The 17,299-nt window shown below is 33.7% G+C and overlaps 1 protein-coding gene across 11 annotated transcripts in view; it reads right to left on the bottom strand.

The window, feature by feature from the left end:
- Nucleotides 1–17,299, bottom strand: part of VPS13B (vacuolar protein sorting 13 homolog B) — a 797,029-nt gene that overhangs the window by 716,029 nt on the left and 63,701 nt on the right. For 6 of the 11 annotated variants that reach the window (XM_033843006.2, XM_073794628.1, XM_073794627.1 and 3 more), the window contains exons 7-13: nucleotides 14,372–14,546; nucleotides 7,906–8,174; nucleotides 4,219–4,314; nucleotides 3,621–3,743; nucleotides 3,008–3,145; nucleotides 1,981–2,068; nucleotides 1,326–1,385 (exon numbers count right to left, since the gene is read on the bottom strand). In XM_033843006.2, the coding sequence (XP_033698897.1) occupies nucleotides 1,326–1,385; nucleotides 1,981–2,068; nucleotides 3,008–3,145; nucleotides 3,621–3,743; nucleotides 4,219–4,314; nucleotides 7,906–8,174; nucleotides 14,372–14,546 (949 nt within the window). Of the gene's footprint in view, nucleotides 1–1,325; nucleotides 1,386–1,980; nucleotides 2,069–3,007; nucleotides 3,146–3,620; nucleotides 3,948–4,218; nucleotides 4,315–7,905; nucleotides 8,175–14,371; nucleotides 14,547–17,299 lie in introns of those variants that run through there. The other 5 variants (XR_012327280.1, XM_073794626.1, XM_073794624.1 and 2 more) reach the window with 3 other exon arrangements.

The following is a 17,299-nucleotide window of genomic DNA, read 5'->3' as shown; positions in this document are numbered from 1 at the left end:
TATGGAATCTAAGAAAAAAACTGTCATGAAGAACCTAGTGGTAAGATGGGAATAAAGACACAGACCTACTAGAGAATGGACTTGAGGATATAGGAAGGGGTAAGGGTAAGCTGTGATAAAGTGAGGGAGTGGCATGGACATATATACAATACCAAACGTAAAATAGATAGCCAGTGCAAAGCAGCCACATAGCACAGGGAGATCAGCTCGGTGCTTTGTGACCACCTAGAGGGGTGGGATAGGGAGGCTGGGAGGGAGGGAGACGCAAGAGGGAAGAGATATGGGAACATATGTATATGTATAACTGATTCAGTTTGTTATAAAGCAGAAACTAAGACACCATTGTTAAGCAACTGTACTCCAATAAAGATGTTAAAAAAAAAAAAAAAACACCACATCTTTTCCTCCGGAAATCTTCCTTTTGTGTCTCTATCTTCCTTGGTGGTTATCATTATCTACCAAGTAACTCAACAGCAAAATCTGATCAACTATTTGAATTTTATTTTTAAATAAAGCAATGCGAAGGCAGTGAAGATTTTAAGCACAGAATTAAGCCAGTCTGATTGCAGTATAGATTATAGGAGGGCAAGAGTGGAAGGAGAAAGCCAGTAAAAAAGCTATTAGAATCTAGATGATAACAGATTGGATGAGAGCATTAATGGTGAAGCTTAAGAAAAGACAGATTCTAGATAGATTCTAGAGATAAAATTTGACAAAATGCACTGATGGGTTGGATGCCAGGAGAGAAGTGTGTCAAGATTCCCAGATTTCCAGCTTGTGCAATTAGAAGACAGTAGAAAAATTTTCCAGTAAGAGAACACTGAAAATAGGGGAGAAGTAGTGGGTAGTCATGAGGGTTTTAATAATTCAATTTCAACATATTCAGTTTTGAGATATCTGTGAGACACAGAAGTAAAAATGTCAAGTGTGCACTGGATATATTTAATTCTAAATCTGAAAGAATAAGTTTGGACTAAAAATACAAATATGGACACCAATAACATATAGAAGGTACTCAAATCCATGAAAAAGAATAAGATTACTTCAGGAAGATTTTAGGGAAAGAAGTGAATCCAGGTTTGACCAATGAGAACACCAACATTTAGAAATCCATTTTGAAAGCAGGAAGTAGAAAATTACAGTTCTTTCCTTCTGTTTTCATCTAACAAACTTAACGATCCTTCAACATCAACTCCTCTGTGAAGTCTTCAACCCCACAGACAAAGGTAGTCCCCTTCTCACCTGGACCTCTTTTAGCTGTCTGTTTACATTACTGTCCTTAACATGCTATATTAGAATCACTTATTTAAGTGCATGAACACTACCTATTGGTTTCTTGAGAAATGCTTTGGTCTTCTTTGCATTCACAATATCTAACTCATCACCTGAAACAAGGAAATCATTTATTGAAATATGAAAAATTAACCAAAAAATGGTGACCCTATATTGACTAAGTTTTCAATATGAAAAAGGCTGGAATCATAAGCACAACATAGTATAGTTAAATTTCTGAAATCATTTGATTACTAAAATGAAACACATAATAAAATAATAAAAGACTGTCCGTAGTTTCTAGAAGAATATATTTCTACTTTTCTGTTTGAAACAACAAACTCTTTTTTTAATAAAAAGATCTATATAACCTTCAAAATATATTTAATACAGAAAAGGAAATGTTTATGCTCTTTGACAACTTAATATGAAATTTGATGTATCAAAATTTTTAATATTTGGTACATATTAGAACTAATTCTAGTTGATTATATAAAAATCTTTTCAATCAGCTGCACAAAGAAAGGACTAAAAATGTTAAGAATCTAAGAAAATTCTAACATGACATTAAAATTAAACCACTCCACAAAGTAACAGAAGGTAACTCTGATGTAACAGAGTACAATCAGTCAAGGACCAATTGTTTCTGAAGAAGTCTTTGTTTCTGTTGTTCAAGGAAAAGCAAATATAAAGGAAAGAAACCAGTACCTTTGCCACTGGTGTTCTCCATTGTATACAGGTAATCCATGTAAAAAGCCCCAAACCTTTGCATTCCAGCTATCTCAGTGTATGTCTCCTGCCAACAAAGCAAAGCAAACAGAACATACATTGTATAGAACAGACTTTTGAGTTTAAAACCTGAAAGATCAAGAATTAGACACATATCCCTATGGAGAATGTGTACCAACTCAAAGGATTGCCAAAACAGAAAGAAGAACAGAGGTTACACAAAGAATTGGCTTCTAAAAAACGTAGTGTTACGTCTACTATGGACCACACAAAAGGACATCTATAATTCTACTAGACAATTTGACCACTTTGTCAATAATGTCTGGTTAATGAATACCTACAATAGAGTAGGGCAGTATGGTGTTGACCTTTATCACCATCACAAAACGGTCTAATATATACTCTCAAATACAGTTAATCCTTAATATTTCAGTACACTTATGTGAAACAGTTCAAACACTAAAAATATACTAAAATATTTTTAAATGTATGTTAATTATGCAGGTAAAAATTAAATTCTTTACTTTCAACTATAAAAGTAAGTCTGTAGAATCAATGTAAATCATTGATTCTATTATACTAATCTTCAGGAACTTTTTTTGAGTTTTTAAATTTATTCCATAAAAAGTACATTAATATAATCTTATATGAAAAATTCAAACACTACATATAGTAAAATGTTAAATTCTTCACTTCTTTTCATTAATCCCACACTTCAAAAGTAACTGAAATTAAAAGAAATAATTCTACATGTTTCCTCCATGACTATTTTAACAGTAGGGAATGGATAAACTAACTGTGGCTGCATGCTATATAAAAGTAGAGATCTTTGTGCACTCCTTAAACCTCTCTAGATATAGAAGGTGGACAAAGATATGCTAGATGTTTCAATAAACAACTAGCATTCAGAATATATTACTGGAGAAGAAACATCAATCACAAGTATTCACACAAAGTGTCCACCCCAGCACAACCTAGAATTTGGCTCAAATATATATTCTCTGACCTTATGATTAGCTGCATCCAAGATAAATTCTGCACGAGTACCATTATTTTCTGGGCTTCGGTAATCGAACAATGAATTTGTGAGGTATGTCAAACCTTTCATATTCAAATTTTCACCACAAATGAAGAAACAGGCTTCCTGAAAATGAATGCAGAATTTTTGAACAGGAGAAAAAATCATTAGACAGTTAAAGAAAATAAAACCTTGGTTTTATAATACCAATTCAGTAGTCAATAGAAATCACACTACAACTTGAGGTCCTGTAAAAAGACAAGGCATGCTGTCTCCATTTTCACTGCCTATTTTGGCAAAGAACATTATAACAAACCAAAGAGGAACTCCAAGTAGCTGCCATAAACAAGAAAGAAACATTTATGAATTGGAAAGTACTTGGAACTACTGTCCAGGTGTTAAGTACTACCAACTTTCTAAATTCCCCTGAGCTCTATAATTTCTTATAGGGGAAAATAGTAAAGTTCCCCTCTCAAGCCAAAGATATATGTAGTCTAACAGATTTTTTGGTATGGTTAAACACTTCAATAAGCACCTCATTATCCCTACATTCTATCCAAAAAAAAAAAAAAAATGGAGGAAAGGGGAGATTTTGACTTACGGTTTCACTTCTATTCATACTCTCTTCAAAATCTTTAACACCCATAATTCCTTTAAGGCACATGGCTCTGCAACCTACAAAACCAATCTGGCAATCAAAGAAAGGCTCTCCCATCATAAGGGCCTATAAGAGGAAAGGAAGCATTATGAACCTGAATTTCAATAAAAATTTTACAAGCTTTCCTTGCAGAATTTCTAAATTAGTTGAAACATCTGTAGAATTATGGCCTTTCCATATTTATTCTCCTCAGATCACACATCCTATTAAAATAAGAAACATCTTACTTGTCTCTGTATCCTCAAACCTTTGTATCCTCAATGACTGGCACTTCAAGAACATTAATCCACACGTACATACGAGCACACACAAGTCAAATGAAAAAATGAAAGAATAAATTAATGTTGCATATTACGGTAAAATCTTTGTTAAAGAATAATTATTTCAATTAATACTACTGATCACTAAAACAGAAATAAAAAGTTATAAATACATTTTTAAATATACTATTTATGATTTTAAAAACCTGTATTTATTAAATATTAACCTTAAGGACCATTACAAAGATTTTTCAAAGTATATTCAATGTTGATGGGATTACCTCAACTGTAGTTCCTTCTTGTTCCCAACACAATACTTCTTTAGATTTTACTTTTTGAGGGCTGTAGTAACTACTCTCAGCTTGCATTTCAGTGAGCTATGAAACAATATAAGAATATTAAGTAAGTCAAATTAGTATTAAATGGCAATGAACTTTCATTACTATGATGAATTGATAGAAACAAGGCGAATTTTAAGATTCGGGAAATTAAATTATGAAGCAGGAAAACAGGTGCAACAAAAACAGCTGTAACAGATTATCCATGGTATAAAGGTTGAATATGCTAGTCTAATAAGTTCATATAGAGAATATAAATACTCCTTTTTGTTAATAATATTGCTTAAAATGGTGAAAGCTATGTAGCTATAACAGTCCCCTAGTCATAAAATGACTCATATATTCTGCCAAAAATGTACATATATTTTAACATCAGTTCATTTTACATTCACTAATATATTCAATCAGGTTTAGTTCAATCATTTATAAGATTTCTACCTATTTGTAATCAAAAAGAAAGCTGTGAAGAAACACAGAGATTCAACAAAACTTTTTTAGTTCTACGAGGGAGGCAGATTCAAGGGCTTTACTTTCAAAGTACATAATCTCACAGTATGTGTCACAGACTCATTCAATCGTGCAAATACTCACTGAGTGCCTGCTAGATAACAAGTACTGATATAGATGCTGACCAAAAAAAAAAAAAAAATATATATATATATATATATATATATATATATATATATATATACTCTTGCTCCCCTGAAACTTACAGCATATCATTTCTATGTATCCAAAAATTAGATAATTTGAATTATTTTTAAAAGCTCCTTTTCTAAATGCAATGTGGTATCCTAGTTTGGATCATGTTACAGAAAAGGGTCATTATGAAATTAAAGTCTGGAATTTAATAATAATGCACCAATGCTGGCTTCCTAGTTTTGACAAAAGAACTGTGATAGCGTAAGATGTTAATAAGAGGGAAAACTGGGTAAGGAGTATATGTGAACTCTGTGTACCATCTCTGCAACTTTCCTGTAAATCTAAAACTATTCCAAAATAAAGATGTTACTTTAAAAAAAAAAGTATTCTGCTCATGTTTGCTAATGATTCAGTGAGCCTTATTCGTGTGAAATGAATATACTCTTCAAACTTAAATGCAAAGTCAAAGATCACATTTAAAAAATAAAAACCAATATTTAACTTAGGTCATATAGAACTTATTAAAGTGAAAAGCTATAATTCTAAGCATGATAACCTCTTTATACTGGGAATCAACTAATTATTCTCATTTTTTATACCAACGAGTTTTTATATAATGTAAGCCTTTATTTCTTGGATGCTTCAAGAAATGGTATACACAATGTTGTTATTTCAAAGTACAGTTCTATAATCTAAAATGCTTAAGTAAAATTGAATATTTTAAACTTGATTACCCCTCAGCTGTCTACAATTATTGTAGAAAAAAAGCAATTAATTGATTAAAAGGACTCAAACATTACAAGAACAATTTTCAACATTATTTTTTAAATGCTACATTTAATTTGGCATGATTTTTGTTGGATTGATATCAACTGTTCAGAATGCTAATGCAGAAACATGACCTTATTTTCTGACCAGAATATGAACCACAAATTAATTCCATACATTCTTTAGACCCAAGCTGAACAATAATTCTAACGTCTTCCTCCAAAATATCCACATATTTCCCTTAGAGAAACGTTAGAGAGACATAAATGTTTCAAATTTTTTTAAAGATACATTGACTAATGACAAATACTACCCCAAAAGTCTATAAAAGTTTTGTATATAAATGCCTGTTTTGACAGACTCGGTTTAATTACAACTCTTCTCATCACTGAATTTAACAAAAATGTACCAGAATAATTTCCAATTTAAAAGTAAACATGTACAAGTCACCAGAAAAGATAGTACTTTAGGGCTTCCCTGGTGGCGCAGTGGTTGAGAGTCCGCCTGCCGATGCAGGGGACACGGGTTCGTGCCCTGGTCCGGGAAGATCCCACATGCCACGGAGCGGCTGGGCCCGTGAGCCATGGCCTCTGAGCCTGTGCGTCCGGAGCCTGTGCTCCGCAACGGGAGAGGCCACAACAGTGAGAGGCCCGCGTACCGCAAAAACAAAAAACAAAACAAAATCTAGAAACGATAAATGCTGGAGAGGGTGTGGATAAAAGGGAACACTCTTGCACTGCTGGTGGGAATGTGAATTGGTACAGCCACTATATATATACACACACACACACACACACACACACACACACACACACACCACACATACTGTTTATTACATATATACATATGGTTTACTACAGGGTACTGAATATAGTTTCCTGTGCTGTACAGTAAGACCTTGTTGTTTATCCATCCTATATATAATAGTTTGCATCTGCTAATCCCAAACTCCCAATCCATCCCTCCCCCGTCTTCCCCTTGGCAACCTGATCACCCTCTTTTAAACTGCAAAACTCCCTTCCCATTTAGTGAAAGCATTCGCTATTCCTCTTTCCTTTTCTTTTTTCTACATAACCCTTATCATCAACGGGTATATTATATATCTTATTTGTTTATAATAACAATTTACATTTTAAGAGGCAGGGATTTATATCTGACCTGTTCACAGTGAACTCCAGAGACAAAACAATGCCTGGTACATAGATGGCACTAATATGTATTTGCTGAATGAATTAGGTACTGTTCAGGAATATTAAATGTGTGATAATACTATGATAAAAAGTCAAGAAAGAACCTAAAATTAAGTATGAGTTACAGCTGAGGGGCAGAGAAGACAATATATGATCAAAGAAGAACATATTATACTTTTCAAAATAAAAGGATGATGGGCTTCCCTGGTGGCGCAGTGGTTGAGAGTCCGCCTGCCAATGCAGGGGACACAGGTTCGTGCCCTGGTCCGGGAGGATCCCACATGCCACGGAGCGGCTGGGCCCGTGAGCCATGGCCACTGAGCCTGCGCGTCCGGAGCCTGTGCTCCGCAACAGGAGAGGCCACAGCAGTGAGAGGCCAGCATATCCCAAAACATAAATAAATAAATTAATTAAATAAAATAAAATAAAAGGATGTTCACCTTATTACTGTTTAACCTGAAAATACCTATTATATAATCTCTTTTGAGAATGTATTTTACATGCATTTGTTAGTGGAGGAAGTACTCAAAGTATTTTAAACAATGCTGAAAAAGCGTTAGATCAAGATCTAGATAATAAAATAAACTGAACTATCTTAAAGAGAGGTGAGGAAAGAGAGAAAATGTATATAAACAATGCTTTAAAGGAATTTTCTAATGAAAAGACAACACAGAGATGAAACAGTAGCTAGAGGGGTACATGAAGTCATGGGAGTTTTTTTTATGTGCATTTCTTTTTTAATGGAAATACTAAGGCATCTCTATATGCCAACTGAAAGATTCCGTAGGGAGAGAAAAACTTTCCATGAAGCTATTAAAAAGGAAAGTGGAGAAGGCCTTAAGAAGACAAAAAGAGCAAAATTCAGAGATTTCAGATGAAGGGACATATAATTTTATGAAGTAAAGATTGTTAGACTCTTGTCTCACATCTACTAAGTGTAAAATAAACTAAGCCACATTCTTACTAGAAGTCAAAATTTAAGCATTGAAGTTGAGAGATAAGCAGCGAAAAAAAAAAAAAAGAAACCTACTTTGAAAGTCACAGTTGCCTTTGTACAGTAAAATCCTATAGAAACAATAGGATCCTTCAAAGTCTGTGCTTTTTGTTGATGTGTGGTTGATGTAGGATCATTCCCAAGGTACTCTTCCTCACCATCATCATAACTCACAATTGCAGGCACAAATGACCAGGCCCATGATACCCATCCCTGTGGCTGCTCATCCTCTTGCTGTGAATACAGTTCTTGGCCTTTGTACTGACCAGGATACTGCATATCTACTCGTGTTTCACCTTCAGCACCTATCAATCAAAATAAAGTCATTTTAAATAAAGGGAATTAAAGCAAGAGGACAATTAGGAATTTAAATTATATAAAGGTTTCTCCCACATGATTCTTTCTATATATAAAGTATGAACAAGTCATACATTGGTTATTATTACTTGAAACCAATAATTTAGCATTACCATTTTCAAGTTTCTATATATTGTACTGTATAAATCTCCTTTCATAATCCACAATGTTATATGGGAAGTAGTTTATTACATACTTTTAAATGTGTTTGATAAATACAAAGAATAAATTCATTCTTTAGGATTTCACTCATTAATTTAAACAACAACAACAACATATAACCTACCTTCCAAAAATAAGGCTACGGTGCTGAAAAACTGACTTTTCTCAGAAACATAATATCAGAAAAATCCAAGAAAAGTTCCTGATTTCCTGATGCACCCAACAGAGAAAGAGAATGGCAAGTATTCCTAGGCAGAATGTGCCCCCACCAAGAAAAGAATTATCCCAAAGAATGAAAGTAAATGCTATAAGGAAACTATTCTCATATGTAGTTAAGAAAAACAGTGACTTTCTTATTAGTGAATAACATCTTTCCTATTCTATAGATGAAAAATTATAGCAAAGAACTTTTATGTGGTTACAAATTGGCAGACTAAGGATTTAAATTCCAACCACTGTAACTTATTCCACCTTTGTAAGACAAAATCCATCAAGGTCCCTTAATGTTATTCTAACAATACAAACAAAAGAGATGCAGATCATCATGGAATTTACAGAAGAAATTACTTTTTTAAAAATTCATGGTATAAGCACCCTCCAGCAGATTCAAACATACATACTCTTCAATGATGAATCAATAAATACACACACTCCATTAAATATCATCCTCATTCAGATTCACTTCCAGGTTTTCTGGTGAGAAAAACTTTGTAACTTTTTTAATTCTCGTGACAGGAGACTCTTGGAACATCGTACACTTTTAGGTCATGACACATGGCTATTGACCTCTTTCATCTGGGACAAAAAAGACTTGATAAATAGTAACTAGAGTACCTAAAATACAGTACCAAGAGATCTTAGCCATTTTACTTCAAAATAAATTATAAAACTTACAAATCCAGAAAACATTTTACTTGACCTTCATATCTTGCTATTAACCTAAATATCATATAAGTTTCTATTGGGGAATAAATAAAGCCTGTTATTAACTGTCCCTTGTAAGATCTCAAATTGGACATCATCAGTGAATATCATCTTGGTTATAAAACAAAAAGTCAGGTTAGCTCAACCCAGGACCAGGCTGGGTCCAAAGAGATGGACTCTGGACCTCTCTTGTCAAAACCAATAAACAGGAGGAGTATCCCACTGCTTGATCTTTTGAAACAAAAGAAAGAAACATCACTAAGAGAAGTCTAAGAAATCAGTCACTATAATTTATACATAATATTAATTAAAAATTAAGAGGGATTTTTCATGAAAGAAGGTTTTGAAGTTCTAAATCTTTGCTTACTTCCTTGTAAAAAGAATGAATTGTGACCTGGAACAGAAAAAAGCATCTCTTTGATCTCTGGTCAGAATTCTGAAAATACTCTTTGCCCTTGCAATGGTATATCCTAACATCCTTAGGTGAGAAAACAGAGTATTGACTCCAGGCAGACTGAGGTGGCTAGAGTTTGCAGGGCAGAGTACCAAACAAGAAAGACCTGTTCAGGGTGAGAGCTCCTGAGACCTGGAGAGGGTCCCACTCCAGTCCTCACCTAAGTATTAATCAGTTTCATGTAAGGAAACTACTGAGGCCATGAAAAGAACCACCAGAAAGGGGCAAAAACATCCCCAAGACATAAACAGAATTGGGGAAGGACACCATGGCATATTAAAATCAAGGCGCTTCAAACTTTCCGAGAAAAGGTTCACTGGCTTCACCAGAGTGTCAAAGGAGTCCATAGCACACACAATAAAAGGTTAAGGATCTCTGCTTTAGACAGATGAAAAAACGAATTCAGACTCATTTGGAAGCAAGCAACCCTCTTTTTAACATACAGAAACAAACAAACAAATAAACAAACACCTACTCACCTTCTTAGATCACAGAAAGGAATAGTTACAAAGGAAAATTTTGAAAAATACATTTGATCAAAATTTAAAACTCTGCTCAAGAGACACGTATTTAAAAATGAATTAGGCAACTCAGACCAGCAAAAAATACTCCCCAAGTGCATCTGACATGTATATGACAAAAGACTTGAATTCAGAATATATAAAGAACCATGTGTGTGTACTGTATAGCAGAAACTAACACAACATTGTAAATCAACTATACTCCAAATTAAAAAAAATTAAGAAAAAAAAGAACCACCAATCAGTAATAAAACCCAAAAATGGTTTAAAAATAGGCAAATACTTACCATAAACTTCACAAAGGCAGATATATTAACTGTCAATAATCACATGAAAAAAGTTCAAAATAATTGATCAGGGAAGTGCAAATTAAAACCACAATGAGCTATCAAAACATATCCATCCGAATAGCTAAAAGTAAAAAGGACTGACAACAACAAATGTTGGCAAGTATGTGAAGCAATTGGAACTCTCATACATTGTTGATAGGAATGTAAAATGGCACAACCACTTTGAGAAAACAACCTGGTAGTTTCTTAAAAAAAAAAAAAAAAAATATATATATATATATATATATATATATATATATATATATATATATATATAACTTAACAAATTCCACTCTTAGGCATTTACCCAAGAGAAGGAATAGCACATGTCTATAAGAGACTTCCAGAAGAATGTCCAGGGCATCTTTATTTATAATAACCAAAACTGGAAATAGTTCAAGCATCCATCAACAGGGGAATGGCTAAATAAACTATGTTATATTCATATGGTATAGTCATACAATGTACCTAGCAATAAAAAGGAAAGAAATACTGATATATACAACAACACAGATGAATCCCCAAAATACAACGCTTTTAGGGCAGTGAAAATACTCTGTATGATACCATAATGATGGATACATTTGTCCAAACCCATAGAATGTACAACAGCAAGAGTGAACTTTAACTAAACTATAGACTCTGGGTGATAATGATGTAGGTTCCTCAATTGTGACAAGTGTATCGCTCTGGAGGGGATGCTGATAATGGGGGAGGCTATGCACGTATGAGATCAGGGGTATATGGGAAATCTCTGTACCTATCCTTCAATTTTGCTGCAAATCTGAAACTGCTCTAAAAATTGTCTTAATAAAAAGTTTTTTAAAATTAAAAGTAAAAAACAATATTATGCTTAATGAAAGAATCCTTTCACAAGAGAATTCATACTATATGATTCTATTTATACGAAATTCCAGAAACAGCAAAAACTGATCCACGATTTTTTAAAGATTCAGAACAGGGTTTTCTTGAGTGGAGTGGGGGTGGGCAGGCAGTTGGAGCAAGGGATGACTGGAAAGAGGCATGAGATAACCTGGTGAGATGTTAATGACCCATATCCTGATGGGTGTTTTGCATCACACTGGCATACTCATTTCTCAAAACTTCTTAAATAGTATACTTAAGATTTATGCATTTCACCTTATGAATTTAATCTTCAAAAAAAGAAAAAGAACCATCAATAAATATAAACTCTAGTTAATGATATGCTGCTGAAGTCTAGGGGTGCGGTATACTGATGTCCATAACTTACCTCGAAAGGCATCAGAAACTGGTTGAATTGATGGAGAGAAAATGGTGTTAGATGAACAGATATATGATACAGCAAATGTGACAAAATATTAATTGTAGAATCTAGATGATGAGTATGTGGGTGTCCACTGTATAATATTCCTTCAACCTTTCTATATATTTGAAATTTATCATAATAGCATGGTGAAAAAAATGAATTGAACAGTTTCTATATGCTAGGTTTTGTTCTAGGTGTTAGGTAATGAATCGCTAGGACAGGAACAATGTCTAACAAGAATTTGCTGCCTAGTGTGAAATGAAATAAAATGTTTTATATCTACATATGCTTATTAATGTTCCCTAAGCTTTTTTTAAGGTGATAAAAAATTTTTATTAAGCTATAATTTAAATACCATAAAATCTGGTCTTTAAAAGTATACCATTCAGTGGTTTTTAGTGTAGTCACAAAGTTGTACAACCATCATCACTATCTAATTTTAGAATATTTTCATGTTCTAAGAAACATGAAACTCCAAAAAGAAAACCTCTACACATTAGCAGTCACTCTCCATTCCCTCCTCCCCACAAGCCCAGGTTACTAATCTCCTTTCTGCTTCTACAGAACTGGCTATCATGGACATATCATATCAATGAAATCATACAACATGTTCCTTTTTGACTGGCTGCTTTCACTTAATGTTTTCAAAGTTTAGCATGTATCAGTATTTCATTTTTTGTATGGTTGAATAATATTCCAGTGTACAGATACACCACAACTGTTTATCTACTCATCAGCTGATGGACATTTAGGTTATTAAACTTTTTGGTTATTAAGAATAATGCTGCCATGAACATTCACATACAAGTTTTTATGTTAGACATATGTTATCAACTCTGTCATATAACCCTAGGAATAGAACCCTACCTAGGCTCATATGGTAACTCTATGTTCAACTTTTTGACAAACCAGATTGTTTTCCATTCCCACCAGCTATACATAAGGGTTCCAATTTTCCCAAATCCTTGCCAACACTTATTATGTGTCTTTTTTATTATAACTACACCGCTTAGTGACTGTAAAGCAGTATCTCACTGTGGTTTTGATTTGCATTACCCCTCATGAATAATGATATTGAGCATATTTTCATGTGCTTGTTGGACACCTGTATATCTTTTCTGGATACATGTTTATTCAGGTCTTTTGCCCTTTTTTAAATAAGATTATTTGTTCCTAAGTTTTAAATGCCCTTTTCTAAAGGCTCAAACTATGGAAGTTAATCATCATCTTCTCCAAATTTTTCCTGAGTCTCAGACCCAACACAAGTCAAAGCCAATCATCCCGTGCACCATTTTTCTACTTCAGATCACTCATACTTTTATTAAACAAACATCTTATCATTCTACCATACATCATGCTTAACTAACTGTTCACGTCTGTCCACTCCACTGTATATTAAGATTTTAAGGGAAGAGAATTTGTCTCTATTTTCCCACATTTCTTTATCTCTACATTCTACCACATTCCCAGCAATAATGTCTTACACACAGTAGGCTTTAGTAAAAGTATAATGAATTGAATAACTGAAATTAACCCACTAAGTATCTTTCAATGAAGTATATACTTCTTTAAGTAATGCTCCAATTAATTAAGTAGGTATCCTTCAATGAAGCATATAATTAGGTATAATTATAGTCAATTATAATTACATATAATAATTAAGTATAAATAAGTTAATTAGTTATAATAACTCTTGCTGAGACTCTGCAGAAAAATTATCAATATAGTTGTTCCTTGAACAACAAGGCAGTTAGAGGTGCAAGTTGAAAATCCAGATATAACTTTACAGTCAACCCTCCATCATATTCACATTTCTGCATCTGAGGATTCAACCAACCATGTATCATGTAGTACTGTAGTATGTATTTACTGAAAAAATTTGTCTACAAGTGGACCTTGCGCAGTTCAAATCCATGCTGTTCAGGGTCAACTGTACTATAATTTACTAGGAAATCTTGAGGTTGGACTGCCTTAACTTTTATGTAATGTATATTCCAAACACTTATACCTATTAGAAATATTCAAGTTCTTTTAAACATGTAGAAAACAGAAAGTCAGACTAGTATGCAAAATGTAGGAAAGAAAAAAATTAGTGTCAAACAAGCAAAATAAAATCACCCCATCATGGGGCTTCCCTGGTGGCGCAGTGGTTGAGAGTCCGCGTGCCGATGCAGGGAACACAGGTTCGTGTCCCAGTCCAGGAGGATCCCACATGCCGCGGAGCGGCTGGGTCCATAAGCCATGGTCGCTGAGCCTGCACGTCCGGAGCCTATGCTCCGCAACAAGAGAGGCCACAACAGTGAGAGGCCCGCGTACCACAAAAAAAAAAAAAAAAAAAAAAAAAATCACCCCATCATATTAGAACACTGCAAAACATAATCTAATGTTGTAGTTTTCGAAGTTTCACAATAGTGAAAACACTTTGTAAAAACAATAGTTATAAAATAAAAGTTTTTGTTATATTTACCTGTAATGTTTCCTAACATATCTTTATTGTGACAGGCAGACTCTTCTGTTTCTCCATCTTTAAAATTTCCTATTTCTCCATAGTAAAGAGCAATCCCAAGTTGCATTATACGGATAAACATAGGCAATTGCTGATCAGTGATAGAAAGTTTCAAACTCTCTACTAAGGTATGAATCTGTATTTTGAAAAAAACAAAAACATCAACAAAAGCATATTCAAAGGGAGTACCATTTAGCATAAGTAGAGAAATGTTAAGTCTTAAAATGGAAACCAGAGGAGAAACAGTAATGTCCCAACATTTCTAATATTTAAGCCAAAATAATAGCTTAAAATCTTAGGAATTTAAACAGATTTTTCTATGATGATCAATACACTTTAGATAGAAACTATATTAATCTAAACTATATAAGTGGAAATAGAAATGATAATGAGAAGATACAGTCACACTGGATTTCCAGATAACTTTTCCCAAAAGTTTTTGTTACCAAAATACCCACCTTATAATGTTAAGAGTACGACAGTACTCCAACAAACACCATAAAAATCTCTGTCACAACTAAGAATAAAAGTTTCATGTCATTTTAGTAAGACTTTAATCACCCTTTTCAGCTTTATGAACCAAAAAGAATACACACACATCCTAAAAACATGTTGTTGAGTAAATTACTAACATTATAACTATGTAAGTATGCACATGATAAAATGATTATTGTCAAATATGGAAAACCAAGTGAAAACATGATCAGGAATATCTCTCAAACCAACTTTAAATAAAAGATTTAAACATAGTATAAAACTTATAACATGAACCAGTTATAAGAAATAAGATTAATTATTATCAACAAGGCACAAAGCAGTCCAATCTAAGTTCTCCTTATAGAACGAGACATCAATTCAATATAAAGACAGCCTCAGTGTAATGGTTTCCTGCTGTTAGATAAACACAGAATAAAACCAATTAAGCCATAAAGTCAAGTCTCTTGGAAGGTTTATTTTAACTAACTGGTATTTTAATGTCTATGAAACATGAAAAAGAAGTAACGGTAATCGTCATATTTTTAGGGCTAAAGGCACAAAAAGTTGTACTTGAAGGGGAAGACAGTTGTGTGGGGAGGTGTAAAATACCATATTCAAATATGAGTACAGGTTTCTTAAAACTGACTTAAAAATCATACACTTACTAGACCCTGAAATGGGGGACAAGTTGAGAGGGCGGGCACCGCAGGCCTGCCAAGCTCTTCTTCAATTTGAGATTTCTCTGCCATACCCTTTAAATACCATACAGCACCAACAGCACCAGTGATAAGCTGTCTTAGCAAAACCGGTGTCAACTGTGTGTGTATGTATGTATATATGTGCTTAAAATACTATACACACCAACATATATATCTTTAACATATAAGATACTTTACACACTATATATATATATACACACACACACACACACATGTAAATATCTTTAAAATCAATAAAGTTAACCCACAATAGAAAAACTGACAAAGAACCTGAATGAATTTTTCAAAGAGAAAATAATGGCCAGTGAACATATTTTCAAAAATCTAACTTTGGGCTTCCCTGGTGGCGCAGTGGTTGAGAATTTACCTGCTAATGCAGGGGACACGGGTTCGAGCTCTGGTCTGGGAGGATCTCACATGCCACGGAGCAACTAGGCCCGTGAGTCACAACTACTGAGCCTGCGCGTCTGGAGCCTGTGCTCCGCAACAAGAGAGGCTGTGACAGTGAGAGACCCGTGCACCGTGATGAAGAGTGGCCCCCACTTGCCACAACTAGAGACAGCCCTCACACAGAAACGAAGACCCAACACAGCAAAAATTAATTAATTAATTAATAAACTCCTACCCCCAACATCTTCTTTAAAAAAAAAAAAAAATCTAACTTTGACAATAATCAAATAAATATTAATTTGTATTATTTTTGCCAAACAGCTTGGCTTTTTTAAAACATGATCATATTTAAGGATAGCAGGAGTGTAATATAGGCACTCCCCTAATGTTCATGAGCATATACACTGGTTAAACCTTTCTGGAAACAATTTTGCAGTACAGATTACAGGGCTTAAAAAAGTTTAAACCCATTAATAAGATATTTGCAATTACAGAAATCTCTCCTAAGGAATTAATCAGAGATATGGTCAAAAATTTATATGTAGAATTTCATTCCTCTGAAAAACTGTTAAGAAAAAGTAAATTTTCAAAAACAGGGGAAATGTTAAATAAATTACATACCCTAAGCTCTACATCTCATAGATGATAAAATCTCTAAAGACATATTTATTACTCACAAAAGACAGAAAATTACAAAAAGCCCACCCAAAATACAAATAAACTCAAAAGCCACTTGAACATATCTGAGAGTCTTAGACAAATAATTAGGGTGTCTGGAACATTCTGGGAAATTCCCTGTCTTTCAGGTGATCAATGAGGTTAATCATGTCCATTTAATACTTATTTCCAAGCACTAAGAGGTGGAAGAATGATGGGTCTAATTCGAAACAGTAAATCTTACATCACAGTAGTATTAAAAAAAAAAACCTCAAAATTTAATTTCAGTTAAGAATAATGGTACCTCACACTCAGTGATTACAAAAGTCAAAAACCACCTGTCAACAAGTTTATTTAAAGGTACTTTTTACAATAAAATATCATGGCTAGTCAGTTTTGAGAAAAACTTATATGACAACACTAAGTTTTCCTCAAGTTCACTTATTTTTACTTTCCTCTAAGTTAGCCACATCCTAGAACGGACAATTAAATCTGTACTAATGATCAGTAAGATTTTTTTTATATAGTAAGGCTTCCCTATATCCATTACTTGCTTTCAAAATATATCTTGAATCCACCCTTAACATTCCCCAACTCTACTAGTAGATTCAAGGTCAAAGAAGGAAAGTAAGTCCACTGTCCTGAG

The sequence above is a fragment of the Tursiops truncatus genome, chromosome 17 (genome assembly GCF_011762595.2).
Source record: "Tursiops truncatus isolate mTurTru1 chromosome 17, mTurTru1.mat.Y, whole genome shotgun sequence".
In the NCBI taxonomy this organism is placed as follows: domain Eukaryota; kingdom Metazoa; phylum Chordata; class Mammalia; order Artiodactyla; family Delphinidae; genus Tursiops; species Tursiops truncatus.
This window is presented reverse-complemented; position numbering and strand designations above follow the sequence as displayed.